The 22,899-nt window shown below is 38.6% G+C and overlaps 1 protein-coding gene across 1 annotated transcript in view; it reads left to right on the top strand.

Moving 5' to 3' along the window:
- Positions 1–22,899, top strand: part of Pcolce2 (procollagen C-endopeptidase enhancer 2) — a 119,064-nt gene that overhangs the window by 42,752 nt on the left and 53,413 nt on the right. Inside the window, exons 3-4 of the mRNA XM_010608221.3 lie at positions 12–256; positions 1,326–1,434. Of these exons, the coding sequence (XP_010606523.1) occupies positions 12–256; positions 1,326–1,434 (354 nt within the window). The remainder of the gene's footprint in view (positions 1–11; positions 257–1,325; positions 1,435–22,899) is intronic.

Raw genomic sequence — 22,899 nt, 5'->3', positions numbered from 1 at the left:
CTGCGCCCCAGCTCGCCGCGCACCGCCCTACAGCCGGCCGGCCACCACGTGGCGGGGCCGAGACTGACTTGCCTGCTCTCCGAGGGTTTGTGAGGGCCGAGGGCAAGTCTCGATCGCCACTACGTGAACTGCGATTTACCGCTGTTTCTTCCCCAGAGTTATTGCCCAGAGACGCAAACCTAGGGGAAAGTGGAGACGCGCGGCGCCCAGAGAGCTGCTGCGCGGAGTTACCGCTTAGCAGTTCTTTGAGGAACCTGTACTTGGGGCGCGCCAGACGCCCAGTTTTGATATTTCTTCTATCCTGTCCATCTACATGAACCCCCCCCTTTTCAATGCGATTTTAAGAAAAAGGGGAGGAGCTTCGCAAGCCCAAGGCCCCGGTACCCCCCAAAAAGAAGCGGGGGGTAGGAAAACTAGGCACGTCTCTCCAAATCTGAAAATTTAAAAACTTTCTATATTAACCCGTTGCTGCTTGTCTTTAAAACCATGTCTAAAATCCCCACTCGGCCTCTCACCTTCTCTCCCACTTGCTCCAGTTAAATTGATCGATTTATCATTTTCCTACCAGACTTGAACACTCTGTGAGGGACTTAATTTCATATACACATACCTGCCAAAACAATGTATAGTACGCAGGAAAGGAAAAAATAAGAAATGTCTGAAAGCTATTGGCCACCAACCACTCTGAGCACCTCTTGTAATTGTAGAGGCCAAAAGTATCTTGTGTTAATCTCATGCTCTCAATAAATTTAATATTAAAGTAGCTATACAAGTTGTTTTTCTTTTCCTGAAGTGTGTATACATTTTTTGCAGACTGTGTGTGTGTGATGTATTGCATCTGACGACTTTTATGAGGCTATATAATTTAAGTATTCTAGGATCCAGCAAGTTTTCAGATATTGTACCTGGTTGAAGCATGTGTTTGTTTGTTTGTTTGTTTGTTTGTTTCAGTACTGGGGATTGAACCCAGAGCCTTGCACATGCTGGGAGGAGCTGGGATGATAGAATAGGCCACCAGTCCTGGCTGGCACAAGCATTTATTAAACACTGTTAATTCCTATCCATACTAATTTGTTATACCTGGTTGGCATGTGTTTGTTTGTTTGTTTGTTTGTTTGTTTCAGTACTGGGGATTGAACCCAGAGCCTTGCACATGCTGGGAGGAGCTGGGATGATAGAATAGGCCACCAGTCCTGGCTGGCACAAGCATTTATTAAACACTGTTAATTCCTATCCATACTAATTTGTTACACCTTTCTGAAGTTAACACTGGATTAGTAGATCATGTTTCAAATTAAGTATCCTTGCTCCTTTTATTTTCCCAGACCTGTTTTCAGATGTGGCGGCATTCTTACTGGAGAATCTGGATTTATCGGCAGTGAAGGTTTTCCTGGAGTGTACCCTCCAAATAGTAAATGCACTTGGAAAATCACAGTAAGCATTTTTTAAAAGGGATTCTCCAAGGGGCCGGGGATTTAGCTCAGTGGTTCTGCCACTTGTTTCAATCCCTGGTACCAAAAAAGGGGGGTTCTCCTGGAAGTGGGTATTGGAAACAGTGTGAGGCTGCTGACTTTAATCCTGTAGTGACAGAATATGAGTTAGAGGCAAATGCCTGAATAAAAGAAATGTTGGATTGACTTCAAGTATTTGGGAGATTTTTATTAAGAGATGTAGTGGTATCCTGCATTCGCAATTAGGACTCAAGCTAATACTTGAAGGAATAAATTCTTAAACCAGATGTATTTCTGAAAACCCAGCTTGACTCAGTTGAGTTTATGGGTTCATAATTAAGGCTATTTTCACTCAAAGGTCTGTTGTGACCTTTGGAAGTCAGTTGTTGCTCAAGCCTGCATAAATTCCCTGTGGGAAATAGAAGATCAAAGATAGTGCTTTGGCTGGTGCTTCTACCCATTAGTAAAAGAAAAAAAGAGAAAGGGAGAAAAATCCCCACTTAATGTCCCTGGGTAGAAACCACCATTACATGAGGGGTGAGGGAAGAGTTATGGCAAGGGCTAATAAAATGCCCATGGTGCTTAGTAATGGTTGAATTATGTTAAGATAAGCTGATTTTAGAGACGACATTTTCTTTTTTTTTAAGTCTGGATTTAGAATCAGCTAGATTGAATCATCTTTCCAGTTAGTGTAGCAACACTGCTGTTTTCTTTTTTGTTGTTGCTGGGAAGGTGTTTGGTAATTGGAAATATTGATTCACTGAGAGCTTCATTTAGTCAGGTTGTACCACCCTCAGATTATGATTTTAAAAAGTAGCTACCTCTGACTGAGCCAGCTAGCATTTATTGTACCAAGTAGTCAACAAGAATAATCTCAGTGAACCCTCAGACCCATTCTGAAAAAATATTAGTATCCCATTTTATGAAAAGAGAAGCTGAGACCTAAGACAATTCTAGGTATTGATTTGATCAAGCTCAACTTTATATAAAGTAAAACTTGTTCTACTTGGAGAGTGTTGGAGAACTTTGGAGGTTGTTTCCAGAGAGCGCTTTCCTTGACAGAGAAGCAGTTTGCCTTAGGAGAGGCCTGGTTGCCTCATTCTGTGTGGGTACAGGGGAATGTTTGGATGTTCCACTTGAACATAAGGTAAAGGTGAAGCCTTTGTGCTTATCACCAGAATCCTAGGCCAGAGCCTGATTCTGGAGGTCCCAATGATATAGGGCACCAAGTAATCCAAATAATGTAAATAACCCATAAGGGAAATACTATAGCTCCCACCCTTGTAGATATCTGAAACACTGAGTTCATGTTCTCTAAAATCAAAGAATGAATTCTAGGAACAACAGAGGTTATAAGTAGGAAGTATTTATTGAGGGAAAGACAGCTCCTGCTTGAGAGGGACCAAGGGAGACATCCGGAAAGTGAGTTGCCCAGGACCCAGTTTCTCAGGGGGTTTTTGTGGAGCAAAGCCATGAGATGAGGTAGATGCAAAGTGGGACAAAGTGACAGTCAGCCAGTAAAATCCAATGGAAAAATTACAAGGTGGGCGTAAGGTGGGACAAAACCATAATCAACCAATAAGATTACAAGTACAGTCACCCACGTAATATTGATTAAATGGGGAAACAAGTTGTGTAGTTATCATACATAAACTAAACAAGGAGTTTCTGGAAAGGAAGTGGGCTAGGGAAATTCTGCTCCGCACTTAATGTGATTGATGTCTATTTAGAATATTAGTCACTGTTATTTATCTCTAGGGGAAGTGTGAGTGTAGTACTTTTGTTTTTGAGTCTTGGTCTTGAATAGATAGATGGCCCTCAATTGTCTTCTGTATTGACTCCCTCAAGGACCCCCTATCTAACTGCCTACAACCACGTGTCTGATTAGTTTAGCTGTCTCCAACACCAACACCCCAGATTTGGCTACCCACTGCATGTACAGCCAGAGATGAGTGCTGGTGAAGTAGTTAAGGAATTTATTACTATGACCATACCAGTGTCCTAAGCCCTTCAGGATACTGACAAGAGCTTCAGGATTATATATGAAAAGGACAAAATCAGGAAACCGAAAGTATACATAGTCAAGCAGACTTGGTCAAACTGTTCAAGTTGTTCATTAACTCAGCTCTGGTTCTCTGGGCTTCTGATAGCTCTGGAGAAATCATTATTTCTTGGGAAGCAATTTGATTCCCTCATGGATGAGCCTGAAGGCTTGCTGTTCCTGGAACGTGAAATAAGCTGAGAAGTGACCCATCGAAAGAAAAGGCCAAAGGAGCAAGGTGGAGTATCAGTTAAGGATAATGACTGGATCCTTCTTTCAGTCCCCAATTTTAAAGTTCAGCTAGCTCAGCAGTGAGACTTTGTTGGAATCACATTCTCTTTTCATTTCTCATAAACTGTGCAACTAGGATTATCTTTCTTTGTGGTACCGGGATCGAACTCAGGACCTTGTGCTTGCTAGACAGGTGCAGTACCACCGAGCTACATCTCTGGCCCCAGGATTTATCTTTTTTAAGCCTCAGAGTTTGTTGTGAAGACAAAATGAGATAGCAAATGTAAAGCTCTGCAGTTTGGTGCCTGAGAATGGAAGAAGTTAGATTTGCTACAAGAACATATCAAGAAGGCCAGTGTGGCTGAAACAGAATGGCTTACGGAGACAGTGGGAAAAGTGGAAGTAAAAAAAAAAGATGAGCAGAACCCTGTAGGCCAAGATGAGTTTGATTTTTGTTTTGAATAGGAAGCCATTGGAAGATTTTAAGCAGAAGAATGAGATTATCTTTTTTGTTGTTGTTACCAGGGTCTGAACTCGGGACCTTGCGTTTATAAGGCAGGCAGCAGAACCACTGAGCTAAACCGCCAGCCTGAAATGATCTAATTTTGAAAGAGCATTCTAGCTGCTGTGTGGAGGATGAGTTATACGGAATTAAGAATGGAAGCAGGCTTGAGACCATACTCTTAAGTGAAAAAAAAAATTGGACACACATTCTTTCTCTGGTATGAGAAACCAAATAAATGTTGGGAAATGTGGGAAAAAAAATGTTCAAATGAGCAGGAGGGGGAAAGGAAAGAAGGGACAAGAAATAAAAGGAAGGATAAAAAGAAAATGGAAACAATGCTTTTGTAAATAAGGTGGGGAAGAGGTTTTGGGGAGGAAATGGGAAAAAAAGAAGAAACAAGATATATCATGTACAGGTACAAATTCCCTGTGATGAATGTTATCATTATGTATATCTAAAATATACCAATAAATGCTTTACTTAAAAACGAAAAGAATGGAAGCAGGGAGTTGGATTAGGAAGTTGTGAAGTATAGAATACAGGAGACGATGTTGGAATAATTAGGGTGGTGACAAAGAAGATGAACAAGCATGGAGTTTCCTGTCTTAAGTGTTTTCTCGGCAGCACTGCATGCTTTTGGAGTAGTGGCATTGGCTGAGATGTCAATGCCCCAAACCCTGGCCCCTTGCACAGCCACAGTTCCATGTAGGGCTGTGCTCTGCTGGAGCCTTACGCAAGGTAGACTATGAAGATTTTCTTCTTTTTTTATTAGTTTTTATTATTACATGTGTTATGGCTTGTATCTAGATACTCCCCCAAAATCTCATGTGTTCATGGATGTGGCTTTTCAGAGCTGGCTGGATCTAGGTTGTATGGTACTAAATTACTCCACTGATTGGTTTGGCATAGTTCTGAGTATGAATAATGGAAGGCCCACTCAGGGTGTAGATGGAACCACACTGTAGCTTGGATGGAATAAAAGGGAAAGGGAGGTTTGCTTTGCTGTGCTTACTGCTACCTTGCTGCTCTGCCATAGATTGTTTCTCCTCTGCCATACTGCCCTTGGAGCCATTTGATTATGGACTGCACCCTGCATAAACTGAGTGCTGAAATAAACCTCTCCTTCAATTTGTGGGTATTAGATATTGTGTATCAGTGAAGAGAAAAGTAACTAAAACATTTTGATACCAGAAGTAGGGTTGTTGGTGTGACTCTCTTGACCGTGTGGTTCAGGAGCCTTTGAAACTGGCTTGTAGAACGAATTTAGAATTATTTGGAGATGCCCGCTAAAGAAATAGTGCTGAATTTCTGTAGGCCGAACTTGATGGGAGATTCTGGTTGAAGTTCAGAAGACCAAAATTTTGACTGCAGTATAGCTGGAAAAGACCAAACTCATGAGATATTAATTGGAAAGAAGGATTCCATTGACAGTTGGACTCCAGACTGTATATTATGCTCTGGCTGAAAATTTGTCTGCATCTTGTTCTTGTCTAGAGACTTAGAGACTGAGATTAAGGGCACTGGGCTAATCTAGAGGAAGAAATTTCAAGGCAGTCTAATGTTGAGGCTGTGGCATGGCTACTGTTGGAGGCTTGTAGCCAGATCTGTGTTGAGAATCGAAAGGAAAGAGCCCATCAGAATGATTTAAAATGTTTTGAGTTTGGCTAGAAAGGAAACTCTGGAAAAGTTACAGCCTGCAAAGAAGGAGCAGAGAACTTGTTTTCTGAGAAGGAGCAGGACAATAGAAAAGATGACCTGAGAGCATCACAAGAACCAGAAGGACTCCACCTCTTGCAGCCTCAAAATTGCAAAGGTGAAAGATTTGGCTTTGAGAGTTCCAGAGCACCATGTTCCAGAATGGTGGCTGCCCAGAGACTTTGTTCCTCAGGATTAGGTTCACAACACTCAACAATCCAGGCACTCGACTCCTACAGCCAAGACAGAAGAAACCCGGCTACTATCTGGCAACAGACCTTCACATTATCCACATGGTGCTGGTTTTAGGCACATACACAAAGCAAGAGCTGTGGGATCAGAAAGGCATCCACCCAGATTTCAGAAGCCAGGCAGTGTGTCCCTGAGAGAGCACTGTGAACTTGTGAGTGTGAAGCTGAAGGTGCAGTGGATAACCCAGAAGATTAGAGAACCCACGAGTATAGATCATCTGAGGAAAACTGCAAGAAGTGAGTAAAACTGGCCCAAGAAAGAATCTGAGAGCTGCAACCAGTGAAGATGCCATAGCAGCAGAGCCACCCACGCCATTTGGAGTTTACATCTTGCTGGGAATTGCCCCAGATGCTGGACATGGAAGTATGGGACTTAACGTTTCTCCTTCTGGATTTTGGACTTGTTTTGATCCCATTCTTTCTGTCCCCCTATTTGTGCCTTTGGGAATGGGACTGTTTATCTTGTGCCATTGTATGTTGGAAGTTTTAACTTTGTTTTCTTTTGTACAGGGGTTTGCAACTAAGAGTTTGCTTTAAATCTCAGAGGAGACTTTGAACTTGAACTTTTCAGCAGTGCTGAAACTGCTAGGACTTTAGCATCTCTAACAAATGGACTAAATGCATTTTGCATAATGGAATGCACATGAGTCTTTTGGGAGCCCTGGGTAGAATGTTATGGCTTCTATCTGGATGTCCCCTCAAAGCCTCATGTACTCATAGGTGGGGCTCTTCAGAGCTGGCTGGATCTAGGGTGTGTGATACTGGAATTAAAGATCTATGGTACTAAATTATTCCACTGATTGCTTTAGCATAGTTCTAGGTATGGATAATAGAAGGCCCACCCTGGGTGGAATAAAAGAAGAATAGCTTACTTTGCTTCCTCCTCCTACTGCTGCTGCTTGCTGCCTTGTACCTGCTCTGCAATGGACTGTTTCTCCTCTTCCATACCCCTCTGCTGTGCCACTCTGCCATAGGGCAGTCGACTATGGACTGAAACCTCTACAAACTGTGAGCTGAAATAAACTTCTCCTTCTTTAACTTGTAGGTATCAGGTATTGACTCAGTGATGAGAAAAGTATCTAAGACACACATGTTTGCAGTACATAATAATTACAGTCATCACAATGAGTTGGCATATGTACATAATACACCTTAATTCTTTTTACGTCCCTTTCCTCTCTTGCCTATCCCAGCTACATTCTTTCCCCTACATTCCTTCCCACCTTGTTCCATTTCTTTTTTCTATTATCTCTTTTAATTTTGCTTTTTATATTTTGGGTTTCTCATCTAAGAGAAACTATGCAGTATTTAAGCTTGTGTGTCTTATTTATCTCATTTAACATGGTCTCAAGGTGCATCCATTTTCCTACAACTGACTCAAGTTTATCCTTTTTATGACAGAGTAGTGCTCCATTGTATATAAATACCATAATTTCTTTATCCATTAATGTGTTGGTGGACATATAGGCTGCTTCCAACATTTAACTATTGTAAATTGTGTTGCTACAAACCTAGGTATATGTGTATCACTGTAATACGATGTCTTTAAAACTTTTGGGAATATACATAGGAGGGAAATAGCTGTGTCACATGGAATTTCTTATTGTAGTTTTTTGAGAAATCTCCATTCTGATTTCCATAATGGTTTTATTAGTTTACATTACTGCCAAAAATGAAGAAGCGTTTCTCCCCACCCCAACTATATTATTGAATTTAGTTATTAATTCTAGAAGTCTTTAGTATAGAACTTTTGGGGCCTTCTATGTAGAGGATTATGACATCTACAATGAATGATAATTTAAAAAATGTATACATATACACACACAAACACACACACACACACACACACACCCCTTTTTTTCCTTCTCTTACCTAATTGCTCTGGCTAATGTTTCAAGGAATATATTGAAGAGTGGTGGTTTTAGCAGACATCCTTTTCTTGTTCCTGATTATAGAGAGAAAACTTTTAGCTTCTCCCCACTAATATGTTGACCATTGGTTTGTCATAAATGGCTTTTATCAGATTGTGATAAAGTCCTTCTATATCTAATTTTCTTCAGGATTTTTATCATGAATGGATGTTGAACATTGTCAACAGCTTTTTCTGAAGCAGATGAGAAGACGGTGTGAATTTTGTCCTTGCTTTTGTTTATGTGATCTATTATATTTATTGATTTATGTTTGTTGAACCATTGTTGCATCCCTGGGATGAATCTTACTTTGTCATGATGTATGCTCTTTCTGATGATTCATTGCATCCTGTTCGCCCGTATCTTATTGAGGATTTTTGTGTAAATGTTCATTAAAGTGATTGGCCTGTAGTTCTCTTTTCTGGTTTAGGAATCAGGGTAACGCGAGCTTCCAGGAATGCTTTCGGGAGTACTCCTTCCCTTTCAGTTTCATTAAAGAGTTTGAGGAGTACTGCTATTAGATCTTTCTTGAGTTTTTTGTAGAATTCAGTAGTGCATCCAGTGGGACCTGGGCTTTGGTAGTTGTTTTTTGTTGTTGTTGTTTTTATTATTTCTTCAATCTCATTGCCTGATACTGTATTAGTCAGGGTTTTTATGTCCTCTCAGTTCAGCTTTGGTAGTTCATAGGTATGTAGGAATCCATCCTTTTCTTCTGAATTCTGCATTTTATTAGAGTGTAGGCTTCATAACTAGTTACTAACAATCTTCTGGATTTCAGCAGTCGGATTTTACCTCTTTCATTTCTAATTGCATTGATTTACTTCTTTTCTTTTTTGGTAGGATTGGCTAGGGGTTTGTCCATTTTGTTTATTTTTTTTAAAGAGTAGGTCCTCAATGCATTAATTGTTATTTTTTGTCTCAATTTCATTTATTTCGGCTCTGGCCTTTATAGTTTCCTTTCCTGCTCTAGCTTTGATTTGTATTCTTGTTTTTCTGGGACCTTGTGATGCATTATCAGATTATTTGAACTTGCTCTGTTTTTGTGTTCTGGGCATTCACAGCTGTAAACTTCTTGCTTTCATTGCTTCCCATAGGTTCCAGTATGTTATACTGGCATTATTGTTTGATTCTAGGAACTAATTGATTTATTTTTCTGTGACTCACTGATTATTCAAGAGGGTATTATTTAATTTCCATGTGCTTGAATAATTTCTGTGATTTCTTTTGCCATTTATTTCTAGTTTTACTGTATTATGGTCTGATGATAGGCCTGGGATAATTTCACTTCTTTTACATTTACTTAAGCATGCTTTATGGGCTAGCACATGTTCTATTTTGGAGAAAGTCCATGTGCTTCTGAGAAGAATACGTATTTCGTTGTTGGTTAAATACTCTGGATAGCTGTTCAGACCATTTGTTCAAAGGTTTGGTTCAATTCTGATATTTCTTTGTTGATTTTTTTTTTTCGTCTAGTTGATCTGTTTGTGACAGTTGGGTATTAAGATCTTGTAATTGTGTTGCTCAACATCAACATCTGATTGTTTTTTATGTCCACTAATGTTTGCTTTGTGAAGTTGGATGTGATGGTATTTGATGTATAGATATTTATTATCATTGTCTTTTTATTGAATTGTTCCCTGAGCCAGTTTGTTGTGACCTTCTTGCCTCTTCTGATAAATTTTGTTTTGCAGTCTACTTTGTTTAACTATAAGATAGCTACACTTGCTTTTTTTTTTTTTCTACCAGGGATTAAACTCTGGTCCTTATGCTTGCGAGGCAGGTGGTGGAACCACTGAGCTAAATCCCCAGCCCTTACACCTACTTTTTATTAGGTTCCTGTTGCATGAAATAATTGTTTTCCATCCTTTGATTTTTATTCTGAGTTTCTTTTTGGGTTGAATGTGTTTCTTGTGTACAGCATGCTGTTGGATTGCTTCATAATCTATACTACCAATCTGCGACTTTTGATTGGAAAATTGAGACCATTCATATTGAGATTTATTACTGAAAAGTATTGATTTATTCCTGTCATTGTATTATTTTCCTGTTGCTCTTTCTCACCCCACCCTTTCTGCTTAACTGTTTACCCTGCCGCCTATATTCATTCTGTTAATGTGTGTGTGTGTGTGTGTGTGTGTGTGTGTGTGTGTGTGTGTGTGGTTGGTTGGCTTCATTGATGTTTTCTAGGATATCTTCAAGAAATTTTGGGGATTCTGGTTTGGTGCTTTTGAATTTCTTGAGATGTTCTTTGTCAAGGAAATACCTGATTTTTCCATAAATTTTGAAAAAATGTTTCCAGGGTATATACATTTGGGTTGGAAGTTGTCTTTTAGAATTTGAAACACTTCAAGCTCTCCTGGCCTTTAATGTTTGTATTGAGAAGGCTGCTGTAATTTCAATGGGTTTACCTTTATAAGTGATTCATGGCTTTTCTCTAACAGCTTTTAAGATATATGTAGGACTTCTGGTATATTGACTATGATGTAATGTGAAAATGGGTTTTTTGTTTTTGTTTTTTGTTTTGTTTTGTTTGTACCAGAGATCGAACTCGGGACCTTGGACTAGTGAGGCAGGTGGCAGAACCACTAAGCTAAATCCCTGGCCCAAAATGTTCTTTTTTGATGTTCTATATGCATCACTTTTCTGTATGTTTAATTCTTTCCCAACATTTTGAAGGTTTTCTGCTATTGTTTGTGTAAACCTGTTTTTTTATGCCTTTTGTGCTCTCTTCTGATTTTCCACTTATTCATTTAATCTTCTATTAGTATTTTTTGAGTTACCTGTCAGTGATAGAATCCATTTTTCATGTATTCATGTTATTTTTAAGGTATATCTTGTCTTGGAGAGCATCTCTATCTTCTAATTCTGATATTCTGTTCTCACATGGGTCACTTCTGCTGCACATACATTCAATATATTTTTTAATCTGAATTTCTATTTAGAATGTTTTCATGAATGCTGATTCTTTGCTACACTGGTCATTTGGGATTTGTATCATTTTGTTTAGCTGAGTTAGCTTTTCTATCAGTGTCTTTTCTAAGCTCCCTGATTATTTTGTTTATTACCTCCATTATCTGATTAGTTATATTTTTTGTGAGCCCACTGAGCACCTCTTTGATTTGTTTTTAATCTCTTCTGTCTTCCTTTCAAATAATTCCTTTGTATTGGTTTTGCTTTTCTCCCCTTCATGCCCTGTGGGTCAGCTTTGGGTGAGCTGGAGATTTTGAAAGGCATTTTGTTGCCTTGTCTTTTCATGTTTGTATTGTTTATTATTTGGTTATTTGTTTTGTTTTGTGCTTAGGTATCCAATTACTGATAGTGGAAAGACTTTGTTGCTAGTATGGAGATCTCTTTAGTTAGTTTTCTTTTTAGAGATGAACCCAGGGCATGGCTAACCACAGTTCTTTGCCTCTGTCTCAAGATCCTCTTTATATGAAAGAGGAGATGCAGTGTGATTGACCCAGCACCCAATTCTCTGTGAATGGACTACAGTATTGTTAACATCGAAAAGTCTAATCTAGGGCCGGGGATTTAGCTCAGCAGTTCTGCCGCCTGCCTTGCAAGCACAAGGACCCAAGTTCAATCCCTGGTACCAAAAAAAAAAAAGTCCCACCTACGTTTTGATTTACAGAGAAAACCTATGAATAGCAACAGCTGTGCAACCCTGGCAGTATCACTTTAATCAGCAGTAGTAATATTGTCAAAGACTAACTGGTTATGGATATGCCATAAGAACTGATAATGTACCACCCTCAACCTTAGAAAAGAAATCTAGCTTCATATTATAAACCCTAAGATAGACCAAATATTAACATTCACTAAATATCTAGTAAATGAGATAACTAATGATGGAAAAGTAGTAACAGTAGTAGCAGGATTAACTATCTAAAGATTAGGTACACTGTTGCAGATATAGCATAAGAGATTGGGAGTAGAATGCAAAAATAAAAATGAGAAGTTAAACAGTGGAGATGAGAACAGAAAAAGTAAAAAGAATGATCATATTATGGAGTAGAAAGATACTTATAGAATTAGATAAAGGTAATAAAAACAAGAAGATTAAAAAGGGAGAAAAATAATAGGGAGAATAAAATAGAAAAAATGGAAAGGAAAAAACAAAATGGAATAAGAAAAAGAAGAAAAAAATATGTTTTAAAAAAACAAAAAAATTTCTTGTGTATTTTTGGCACCTGTAGATTTTTATTATTTATTTTTCTGGTGCCACTGACCTAAAAATCCCCAGCCCTCTTCTATAATTTTTGTTTTATTTTTGGTACCAGGGATTGAACTTGGGTCCTTGTGCTTGCGAGGCAGGTGGCAGAACCACTGAGCTAAATCCCTGGCTCCCTCCTCTGGATTTTTGAATGAGTAGTTTTCTTCCAGTTTCCACAGTTTTGGAGTCCAGCAAATCTTGATTTTATCCACCTTGCCTTATATCTTGTGGGTTTGTGCTGTTCAACTTCAAAGATTCGGTCGCTATTCTAGAGGCCCCTCTTCCATGTTGAGACACTTCTGGTCACACTGGTAGAAAAGAGAAGGTAATGAAACCTCAATCCATGCTGAATGTAAGCTGCAGGACAATGGTGCAAGTACTGAATACTGATAGGCACTTTCAGACCAAGCTAATTCTGAGTGCAACACAGGCCTGGCATCTCACCACAGAGGGTGGAGCCTATGTCCTCCCCAGCCTGAGTTTAAATTTCTCAGGAGATTTTTCTAGCCCACTCGTGGCTATCTTCCACAGCTCTCACCCAGTCACTGTGGGAGTATAACTCTGGAAACCCTGAAGTGAAATTGTTTCTTAGTTATTCTCATTTGCAAATTTATATAATTAAACCCTTCCCAAAATAGTGCCTAATCAAGCACTCTGGCAATATGGCAGGAGGCACCCATCCTTGAATCCCTTTTCCAGCTGTGGAAAGAGTCTCCTGAGAGCATAACTCCATGCTGTTTCATAGTTCACAAAGATGGTGGGCTTTGTAACCATTTCTCCCTGGATCTCCCTGTCCTGGGCAGTTACCTTGTTTCTAGGGAGGCACAGTCTCCTCCCTGCAAGCCACAAGAGCCAGGGATAGAGTCCAAATTTTTTCCTTCTTTACTCTGCATTTTGGGCAGACTTTGCAACTTCTCTGTATCTTCTTATTTTTGCTTTCAGTTCTTTTCCAATTCCTGCTAATCTGTTCTTCTTTTTCCTTCCACAAATTATTTCCCAGTGTCTGGATTTTAGATTTCAAAGAGGCTGAATTTTGCTACCAGTCACCACTCTGCCATTTCATTCTCCTGAGACCATAAAGACCTTCCCAAAGCCAGTCAGTCCCATCCATTTTCCTACCCCTACAGTCAGTAACCCAAGAATAGAGTTCCTGCTCAGTCACTGGCTATCACTTTTATTAAGACATCCAGACACCTCTTTCTCTCTGAGATATCTTTCTCATACAGAGATGGAAAAATCCTAGAGGTCATCAAACTTTGATTCCCAAAGCTGGAGAGAAATATCCAGCTTAAGCTCACTTCCTTCCCACTTCATTCTTCCAGATTGGAGATGAGCCAGCCTGGTAGCTTTCACTACCAAATGGGTTTCATTAAGCTGTCTTATCAGTGGCAAAATGAGAAAAGTCTGATTTTTAGCATCTGTGTAAAGGTAAATACCTTTGTCACAAACAAACAAAGTAGCCAATTGTATTACACTTTCTGATATGAAAATACAGCCTAAGGATTATAAATTTAGTTTTGCCTTCATTACAGTACTTTTTTTTTTAGTACTAGGGATCTAACCCAGGACCTTGCATGTGCAAAGTACATACTTTACTACTAACCTACGTCCCCAGCTTCTATTTTAGTATTTTGAAATTGTTATAGCAATTTCTTAGATAGTTGAACTGCCCAGCACTCTATCTACGTTGTTTAAATTTAAATTAATTAAATTACAAATTCATTTGCTCAGTCATACTAGCCACACTTCAAGTGCTCAATAATCACATGTGGCTGTATCTACATTATTAGGCAGTATATAATGTGAATATTTCTCTTATCACAAATAGGCCCTTTGGACAGTTCTAGATAATTTTTGAGGTCAGTTTTACTTATGTAAAGATATGTTGAGGACAAGGGGAAAAAATGAGAACTAAGACCACCTGTCATGTAAAGGTACAGATCCCAATAATGAATGTAACTGTACTGTATACCTAAAATGTACCAATAAACTCAATAAAAGAAAAAAAAGATATGTTGAGGGCAGAGTTGCTTCATACTGCTTAGTTACACTTTTGCTTTGCAAATTGGGAACCTGACTGTAATCCCCATAGTTGTTAGAGTGGTGATTAGATCTTTAGCCTGTTGACTCACTTTTATCTTTTTGTTGGCTTCAACTAGTCTTTTACTAATTTTTTTCACTGAGTATATTCATTACAATGTATGGCTAGACATTTAATCAGATATTTTGAGAGTTAAGAAATCACCGCATTATTTTGTAATTCATGATTGGTTGAGGGTTTCTCAGATTCCAGTGTGAATTGAGTTTTTGAACATGTGTTAGTTTTCCATCACTGTGACAAAATACTTGATATAAACAACTTAAATAGGGAAGGACTTATTCTGGCTCACGGTTTCAGAAAGTTTGGTCCATGGTTGGTTGGCTGTGGGACTTTAGGTAACAGAAACATCATAACATGAAGACATAGATGCTCACCTCATGGCATCCAGGAAGCAGAGAGGATGACAAAGTGGGAGAGGGAGCCCGAGGAGAACAAGTCAGAGACCAGATGCAGTTCCCGAGGTCATGCCTCCGTGATCCACTCCTTTCAACCAAGCCCTACCCCTTGTTTCCATTATCTCCTAATAATGCCATCTAATTACGATCTCATAAGTAAGACTATTGCACTGGTTAGAGCCCTCATAGTCCAGTCGCTTCTCCAAAGCCCATCAGCAGCTAAGCCTTGAACAAAATGAGCCTTTTGGGGAAACGTCATATCCAAACCACAACAGGACTGTAATCTAAAGGGCATCTGCATAAAATATTTGTACATGGGAGAGTGGGCAGGAGTTGAGTGTGATTTGGCAGCTGTGTCCCCTTGAAAAACGGGAACCAGTCTTCTAAAGAAGCGTGGAAGAATAACAAATTAGGATGAGACCAAAGTCACCCTGACTGATGTAAAGATGAAAACTACTTGTACAACAAGAACTGAAATGCTGATCTGACGTCTGGTCCCTTTGCTACAGTGGTTCTCCTACAAGACAGGACTGTGTGCAAAAGACCGAGGTCTCTGGGATTCTTGAAGAAAGTAGAGGAGAGTGGGCCATTGTCAACAAGACACAGCCAGTGTGGTGTAGTTCACTGCAACATGGGCAAGAAATCTTTACAGAAGCTCACTTAGACATAATGCTAGATGCCAGAGATGCAGTTGGCTTCTTAGATTATTAGAGCTACCAGCTAGGATGTGTTTCCCAAACTGTGAGTGAGAAGTGAGATAAAACCTACAGTCACCTTGTACTCTTGTCTCCACAGCACCCCTGTCATAGAATTTACTAGTCTATTAAGAGTCTTGTTATAAATTTGTTTTAAACTTGGCAAATCACCAATATTCCTGTACCTTGATATTTCATGTAATGCTAGTTCATTTTAGAATCCTCATTAAAATTAGAGATACATATTGGTTATTTGACACAAATATGTTCTTTTATTTATTTTAAAAATTAATTTATTAGTACATTAAGGTATACAATGTAATGACATCCATCTCTGGAAATTTGCACCTTTATATAATCCATCTTGGTACAAATATATTCTTTTGAAGAAAAGTAGACATAAGTAGCAGAATACTTTGTGAAAGCAACTCTTCTATTCACAGTTTGGCTCAGGCTGTATGTATTTGGTGTGGAGAGCTAAGTGGAATCAAGTGAGCCTTTGTTTACAGCAGTTGCAAATTTGAGGGTACTTGAAACCCAGAAACTTCTGGGAACTCTTTTTGAACAGGTGTATAGGAGTTGTTATTTAAAATTGGCTCATAACTTATGACAGGTATAACATTTGAATGTATAAAGCAGTTGCTGTTATCTAACCAAAATAACACTTGGTGTGCAAGATCAGTGAAAATAATTTTGTTCTTAGATTTAAAGCTGAACATAATTTACAGTCTGTATTTTCAATAAGGATAATCCATGTATGTGGTCCTATGGTTTTAAGTTATTATTGACATTATAAGGCTTTCATTTATTATTAGTAATCCTCTCCTTATTTTCAAAGATTTTTTTTCCCAAAATGATTTTAAAGGAACTGAAGTTACTGAAATCTGGAGTGGGAAAAATCAGCAAAGATTTGAGTAGTTTAAAATTTAATATTTGGGATCCACCTAAAAAATAACTGTTTATCCCTTTAACTCTGATATAATGATGTGAAAGGGTCACAGAGTCATACATGCCAGAGTTGGGAAGAAAATTTGGCAGTAGGACAGTCCATCTAATTTCATCCAAAAGTATGTGGCATTTTTCCTTACTTAGCTCCTTCATGCAGAAGAAGAAATAATTATTCAGAAAGAACTTCAGATTCCCCAGGTAAAATCTATACTATCACTTGATAACTACTTCTTTTTTCTACCCTGCTGGCATTTAATGCATTTCTTATTATATAAATCACAATACCAAAATAATAATATATAGTTTTTAGTGTATCTTCAAATATATTGAATCTTTAATTTCATTTGTATCACATTTTCTGAGATTGATGAGACAAGTATTATTATACCCATTGCACTGGTTGGGGAACTGAATGAAGTCTAAAGAGCTTGTATTTCGCCTAACAAATCATCTCGTTTGTAATAGTATGAAAAGAATTTTCTGGGATGGGGATTTAGCTCAGTGGCGCCTGTGCCTACCTCGCAGACCCAAGGTCCTAAGTTCGATACCCACCACCGAAAAATAAATAAATAAATAAATTTCTGATTCGGTGCAGTTATAGTCTTATATTTACTTACTTACTTACTTATTCATTTATTTGGTACCGGGGATTGAACTCCAGTCTTTTCGCTTGCAAGGCAGGCCACCAAACCGCTGAGCTAAATCCCCGGCCCTTATACTTATTTATGAAATAAAACATTCATCAAAATTCATCTGAGTACCTACTGTGCAGTGGGCATTGCTGTGGGTTCTGGGAGGAAAAGTACAAGTCATAGTTTCTGTCCTCAGGGAATTTATAATCCAGTAGGGTGTGAACAGGAGGCTCAGCAACATTTATGTGTGTAACTTATTTGAGTGCTCATGGTAAGTCATTTTATGTATTGATTATTTGGAATAGGCCTTCCTATGGTTTTGTTTGACTTTACAAGGCTTTGTTGTATTTGCTTGATATTTCCAAAATTTGCCTGATAAACAGTATGCGAAAATATTCCCATACCATTCATTACCTTGTGGGTGATTACGTATGTTAAAGTCATCATACTGAATCCATCCATTAGAAGCCTATTTTTTTTTTTTTTTTTTTTTTTTTTTTTTTAAAAGGGATCAAATGGGTCCTTGCACTTACAAGGCAGGCGGCAGCACCAGTGAGCTAAATCCCCGACTACCTGATTAAATTTAAATGGATTCAAATTTAATTTAAAGAAGTCATAGGCTAAAAATGTGATTGGAGTTTATATCTTCTCAATAACTTTTATATTGTTTTATGAAAAGAACATCAGTGGTGGGCATGGGGTTGTGTCAAAATTGAAACATATAGTGATGTTCTAGTAAGATCAGTGCTATAGGCATATAATTTGAGAAGGCAAATAATGAATTTAGGCAGGAACTCAACATTTAAGTCACTTAATTATACCTAAGAGTATAGCAAGTTGTTCTGAAATTACTGTAACTATTATTTGTCTGGTGTAACCACAGCGGGATAGATAGGGGAATGGAATTTTGGCCTAAAACATCTATTTCCTGGCTCTAAATTGCACATAGGATTTAGAATTATATAGAGACTTAAATTCCAGCCTTAACTATGGCTTTTAAAAATGGATATATACATTTATTTTACAAGGCTCAGTTATTTCAGCTGCCTGAATAGTAATTTAACCCAGTGCTTACATTAATATTATTTACAGCTACAAAGTAAAACTGAGTGTAATTAACAGAAAATGTTTGCATATCCAAACACGAGAACTGTATGAATGGGACATGAATGCTATAAGTGGTTTTTGTTGTTTTGCTTTGGTTTTTTAATCAAGAGAATCTAATCAGAAATTTTATGACTCTTTATGACACACAGACTTTTTTCCAGTTAGGTTTCAATTGATAAGGCTAGATGAATTAAAGTTTTCGTGTTGCATTAAATCCTTCTGGGCAGCAGGACAAATATAAATCCTAAGTAAATAAGTAAGTAGGTGATATTTTCCCACTGAGTCAGTCTGCTTTTCATAAATTTGTTTAGTTTGCTGCTTGCTTTTGAGGGCTTCTGTAGCTTGTTTTATTTTGTTTTTCTTTCCTCTTTCACGTGGAAATCAAGTATGTTTTTATTGATTGAAAACCTAATGTTTTATAAATATGCTTATTTGACTTGCTTGTATTTTTAGTGCTGTTTTCAGGCAGATGCCTTGGAAAGGGTTTAATGAATACAGTAGGAAAACATGAAAATTAAGACTTTACTGTTTTTTTCTTCTGAAAGAGATTCTCCTTGATAATTATTCATGACCCAAAAAGCCACTCTTTCCTGAAATAGCACTCTAATAATAGAATTCAAAAACAGCACATTTTTTAAAAACTGTAAATAGAAAAGGCATTTAATAGAGGTAAAACACCTGGAAAGGATTTTTAAATGTATTATTAGGACTGATGAAATTACTTTCACATTTCCAGTCTACCCCCAGTGTTCAGTTTATGCTGTGAAATTATGGGCAATTTGAAATGTTCCCTAAATTTGCAAATTCCTTTAAAATCTATCAGTATAAAAGAGAGTGGTTTCATCTGTTGTTTACTGTCTGCTGAAGACTAGAGAAGCATTTAGAGGGCTCCTAATTCTAAGGCTTTGATTTTATGTGATACTGTTCTTAGAGTTAGGGTAGGGTTCCTGTGGAAAGTCCTGTCCCATGTTCTTTCCACAGAGAAATTTTATATGTAAAGATCATCGTTTCTTATTCTATGGAAAATGCAATCATCCTCAATATATATAGTTACACTTTCTGATTTCATAAATTTGAATATGCTTTATCAATAGTAGCAATGGCACTTGAACCTCTTACTGTAGCAACTAGGGAGAAAAAGATGTTTTCTTCAGACATGCTATTTGTTTGGTCATGAGAGTCAGTGTGGCAAGTCTTGGGTAACCAATATAAACATCCAAAAATAAATGGAACACCCGCAGAGAAGAGGGGAGCTGGAATTAAAGCTGCTCAGAGCACAAGCCCGGCCACTAAATATCACCTTGCTTTCGCCACCTCACCCCGAGACTCTCCTGAGCACTACATATAATCAAATAGTGTTTTCCAGAGTGTAAAGGGTGGGGAGGCCAGTTAGTCAGAGATGCCCTCTCAGGTGGACCAGATTGATGAGAGGCACATGAAACTCACTAAATGCTCACAGAAGTAAATAATAGAGATTTGATTGCTAATGTCCCTGAACTATAATTGACTTCCTCTAAAAAAAAAATCATAATTCATTAAAACTAATTGTAAACTACCTACCCAACTTCTGGGGCCATGTTGAACCCAGAAACTATAGTGATTGGAGAGGAGAGTAAGGAAGCTCTCAGTGGTCAGACAGATGTCCCAGAAATGAATAAGAATAGCACAGGATGACCGAGTACCTCATACAGTGGAAGGTTGTACAAATGGCATTCCTCTATGCCTGGAACGACAGATATGGAAGAGTCATACCGACAGGGGTTTTAATCCCTGTTCGGCCTGTTGGACAGTTTCTGAAACTTTCTGATATTGGTATCCTGCATATCGTGGTTTGACTGGCCTTGTAAGGTTGACGGGAGGGTTGGAATAGGTGAGCAAATAGCCCTCGGCACAGTTCTTGGTGGAGGCAGGCACTCAATAAAAGGTGATTGTAGGGCCGGAGATTTAGCTCAGTGGTGCCGCCGCATGCCTTGCAAGCACAAGTTCCTGAGTTTGATTCCCGGCACCAAAAAAAATAAAAAATAAAAGGTGGTGGTGATTTTTCTAAACCTCTTTTCCAAGGCTTTAATAAGGAATAAACGTTGGTGTTTGTGTAGTACTTGTCTACAAGCCAGTTTATTTCAAACTTGGTGGTAATACCCTTGGGGCATGGCTTATTCCCATTGGAAAGAACTATTCCTACTCACTATGTCCTTTCTTCATTTAAAGTATGATCTTTCATAAGACTTTATAGAAATGTTTCCAAACTCCCTGCTTTAACCAGCCACTGCCTACCCCAGCACCAATTGGGAGTGCCTCTTGACTTTTGGAACTAGTGTGTTGAGAAACAAAGGATTGTCAATTAAAAATAGGGCAAGGGGTGTAATCCTGTAGTAGAACATTTGCAAAACATGCATGAGTGCCCGAGTTTGATCCCCAGCATCACAAAAAGGGTAAAAAATTGCAAAAAGACCTGAAGACCAGTGGAACAGATTAGATGATGCAGAAACAGCCCCAGACACACTCAGCCACCTCTTCTTTGACAAAGGAGCTAAACCCTCACTGGAGGAAAGATAGCCTCTTTAATAAATGGTGATGGGAAAACTGGGTTTCAATTTGTCAAAGATTAAAACGACCTATATCTCCCACAGTGCACTAAAATAAAATAAAAATGGATTAGAGATCTAAATATTAAAACAGAAACACTAAACCGGCTGGAAGGTAGGTTAGGTAGAACTCTTGAAGACTGGTATAGGAAAAGATTTCATGAACAAAACCTCAGTTGCACGTGAACTAGCACAAACAATCAACAAGTGGATGTCTTATTAAAAAGCTTCTGCACAGCAAGAGAAACCACCAACAGTGTGAAGAGACAACCCTCAATGTGGGAAGAAATTTTCACCAGCTGTTCCTTAGACAAAGGTCTACTATCTAGAATATATAAAGAACTAGAAATGAAGACTTTAATTTATTTCCGGAGTCCGACATCACCAGAATAGGCCACGCTAGTAACACAAATTAAGTAAAGAATGTGTTCATTAATTTTTAATAGAGCCACACCATGACTTGGTGGTTAGAAGTGTAGTTTCTAAGACTGTAGTTTCTAAAGCCACACTGCCTCAGTTTAAATACCATCTCCCACTATGTGGGCTGTTTCCAAGGATGACTTCCAGTTACCACGCCTCCTGGTTTCCTAGTATCCCCCAACGTGGGATGGCTTTGGGAAACAAATAGAATACTCAGGACTGCTTCTGGGGCAAGAGCACAGGAAGTCTTCAGCTTCTGCTGTCTTCTTTTCTTTTCAGTGGATTTTACACAGGAGCTCATACTATACTTCCAACCCTGCTTTAGTTTCTTAAAATGTGCACTGTGGGAGAAGCCAGATGCCAAGTAAAGACCTGCATTCTGTGAAGAGGCCCAAGGGGAAAGAGAGAGGGCGAGAATGAGAAACAGTCTCCTGAGGCTTGTCTTCTCAGCTGATTTGCCCAGTGTGTGAATGAAGATGTTATGTGGTAGGGCCAGACCAGGTAAACCTTCAGACGGCTAAGCCTCAGCTTACTGATAATAACTGCATGAGAGAATTCAAGCAAAAACAGCCATACCAGATCAGCAAATCCATAGAATCACTAGAAATAAAGGCATGTGACATTTTTAAGCCACTGGAATTTCAGATGTTTTGTTATACAGCAGCAGAATAACCAAAACAATTTCTTACTGGCTTTGTGACCTTGGGCTTGCTACTTAACCTCTTTGTTCCTCAGTTCCCTCATGTGTAAAATGTGGGTAATACTATTCCCTACTTAATAAATGTGTTGGGTATTACATTGGTTATTACATGTAGGGCATTAAGAACAACACCTAGTATATAGTAAATACTCAAAAGTAATTACTCATTGATGAAATACTTGAAAACTTTTCCTGTCTCAGGCCTTGTTTTATATTCTAGAGATATATTAGTAAAGGTCCTTGCATTAATGGTGCTTACATTCTAGAAGGGAGAGAGAAATAATAAAATAGGGTTGGGGTGATAATAAACACCATTAAGACAATAATACACAGTCATGTAATAAATATTATAATATTAATTAAAACTAACTTGAAGTTGATAAGGTGACATTTGAGCTGAAATCCTGATGATGCAAAGCATCTATCCACTTGTAGTCTCAAGAATTTTGGGAGGTCACCACTGCCCAAGAGGAGACCATTTGGATGTGGCAGTAGGCAGCCTTTCTGGGACTCTGCCCTTGTGAGTAAAGAATGTCTCCTGGGTGCCCATAAGTTACTTCTTATAGTAAGGGTGGTGGATTTGATTTGGTTTTTTTTGCTTCTTTGTGTTTAGTTTGTTTGCCTTTCCACTTTTGCCAGATGCTTTGTTGATGGGGGCGCAGTGCTAAAAGATCTGTTTTTGTGACTCATGTTGTCTTGGGTCCCTGGTAACAGAGTATGATTCAGTATTGGGATGAAACTGTTTTCATCACCCCCCCACCCCTTTCATGGCTTTCTGTAGCCTCAGATTAGGGGACTCAGGAGGATCAGGATAGGAGGGAGCATCTTTGAGACCGAGACTCCCCCGCCATGAGCCCATTCAGGGAACTTGGAGGACACTTCCATCAGCAGGGACATTTTGTTTACACTTGCAATTGTGGAATGGGCACTTGGTTTGTTTCTACTTTTGAACTTTTTTTTTTTAACTATTTTTGAATAATGCTGCTGTGAACATTGGACATTGGTGCTTTGAATTCCTT

The sequence above is a fragment of the Fukomys damarensis genome, unplaced genomic scaffold (assembly GCF_012274545.1).
Source record: "Fukomys damarensis isolate Sample0158 unplaced genomic scaffold, DMR_v1.0_HiC HiC_scaffold_37, whole genome shotgun sequence".
Lineage (NCBI taxonomy): Eukaryota > Metazoa > Chordata > Mammalia > Rodentia > Bathyergidae > Fukomys > Fukomys damarensis.
This window is presented reverse-complemented; position numbering and strand designations above follow the sequence as displayed.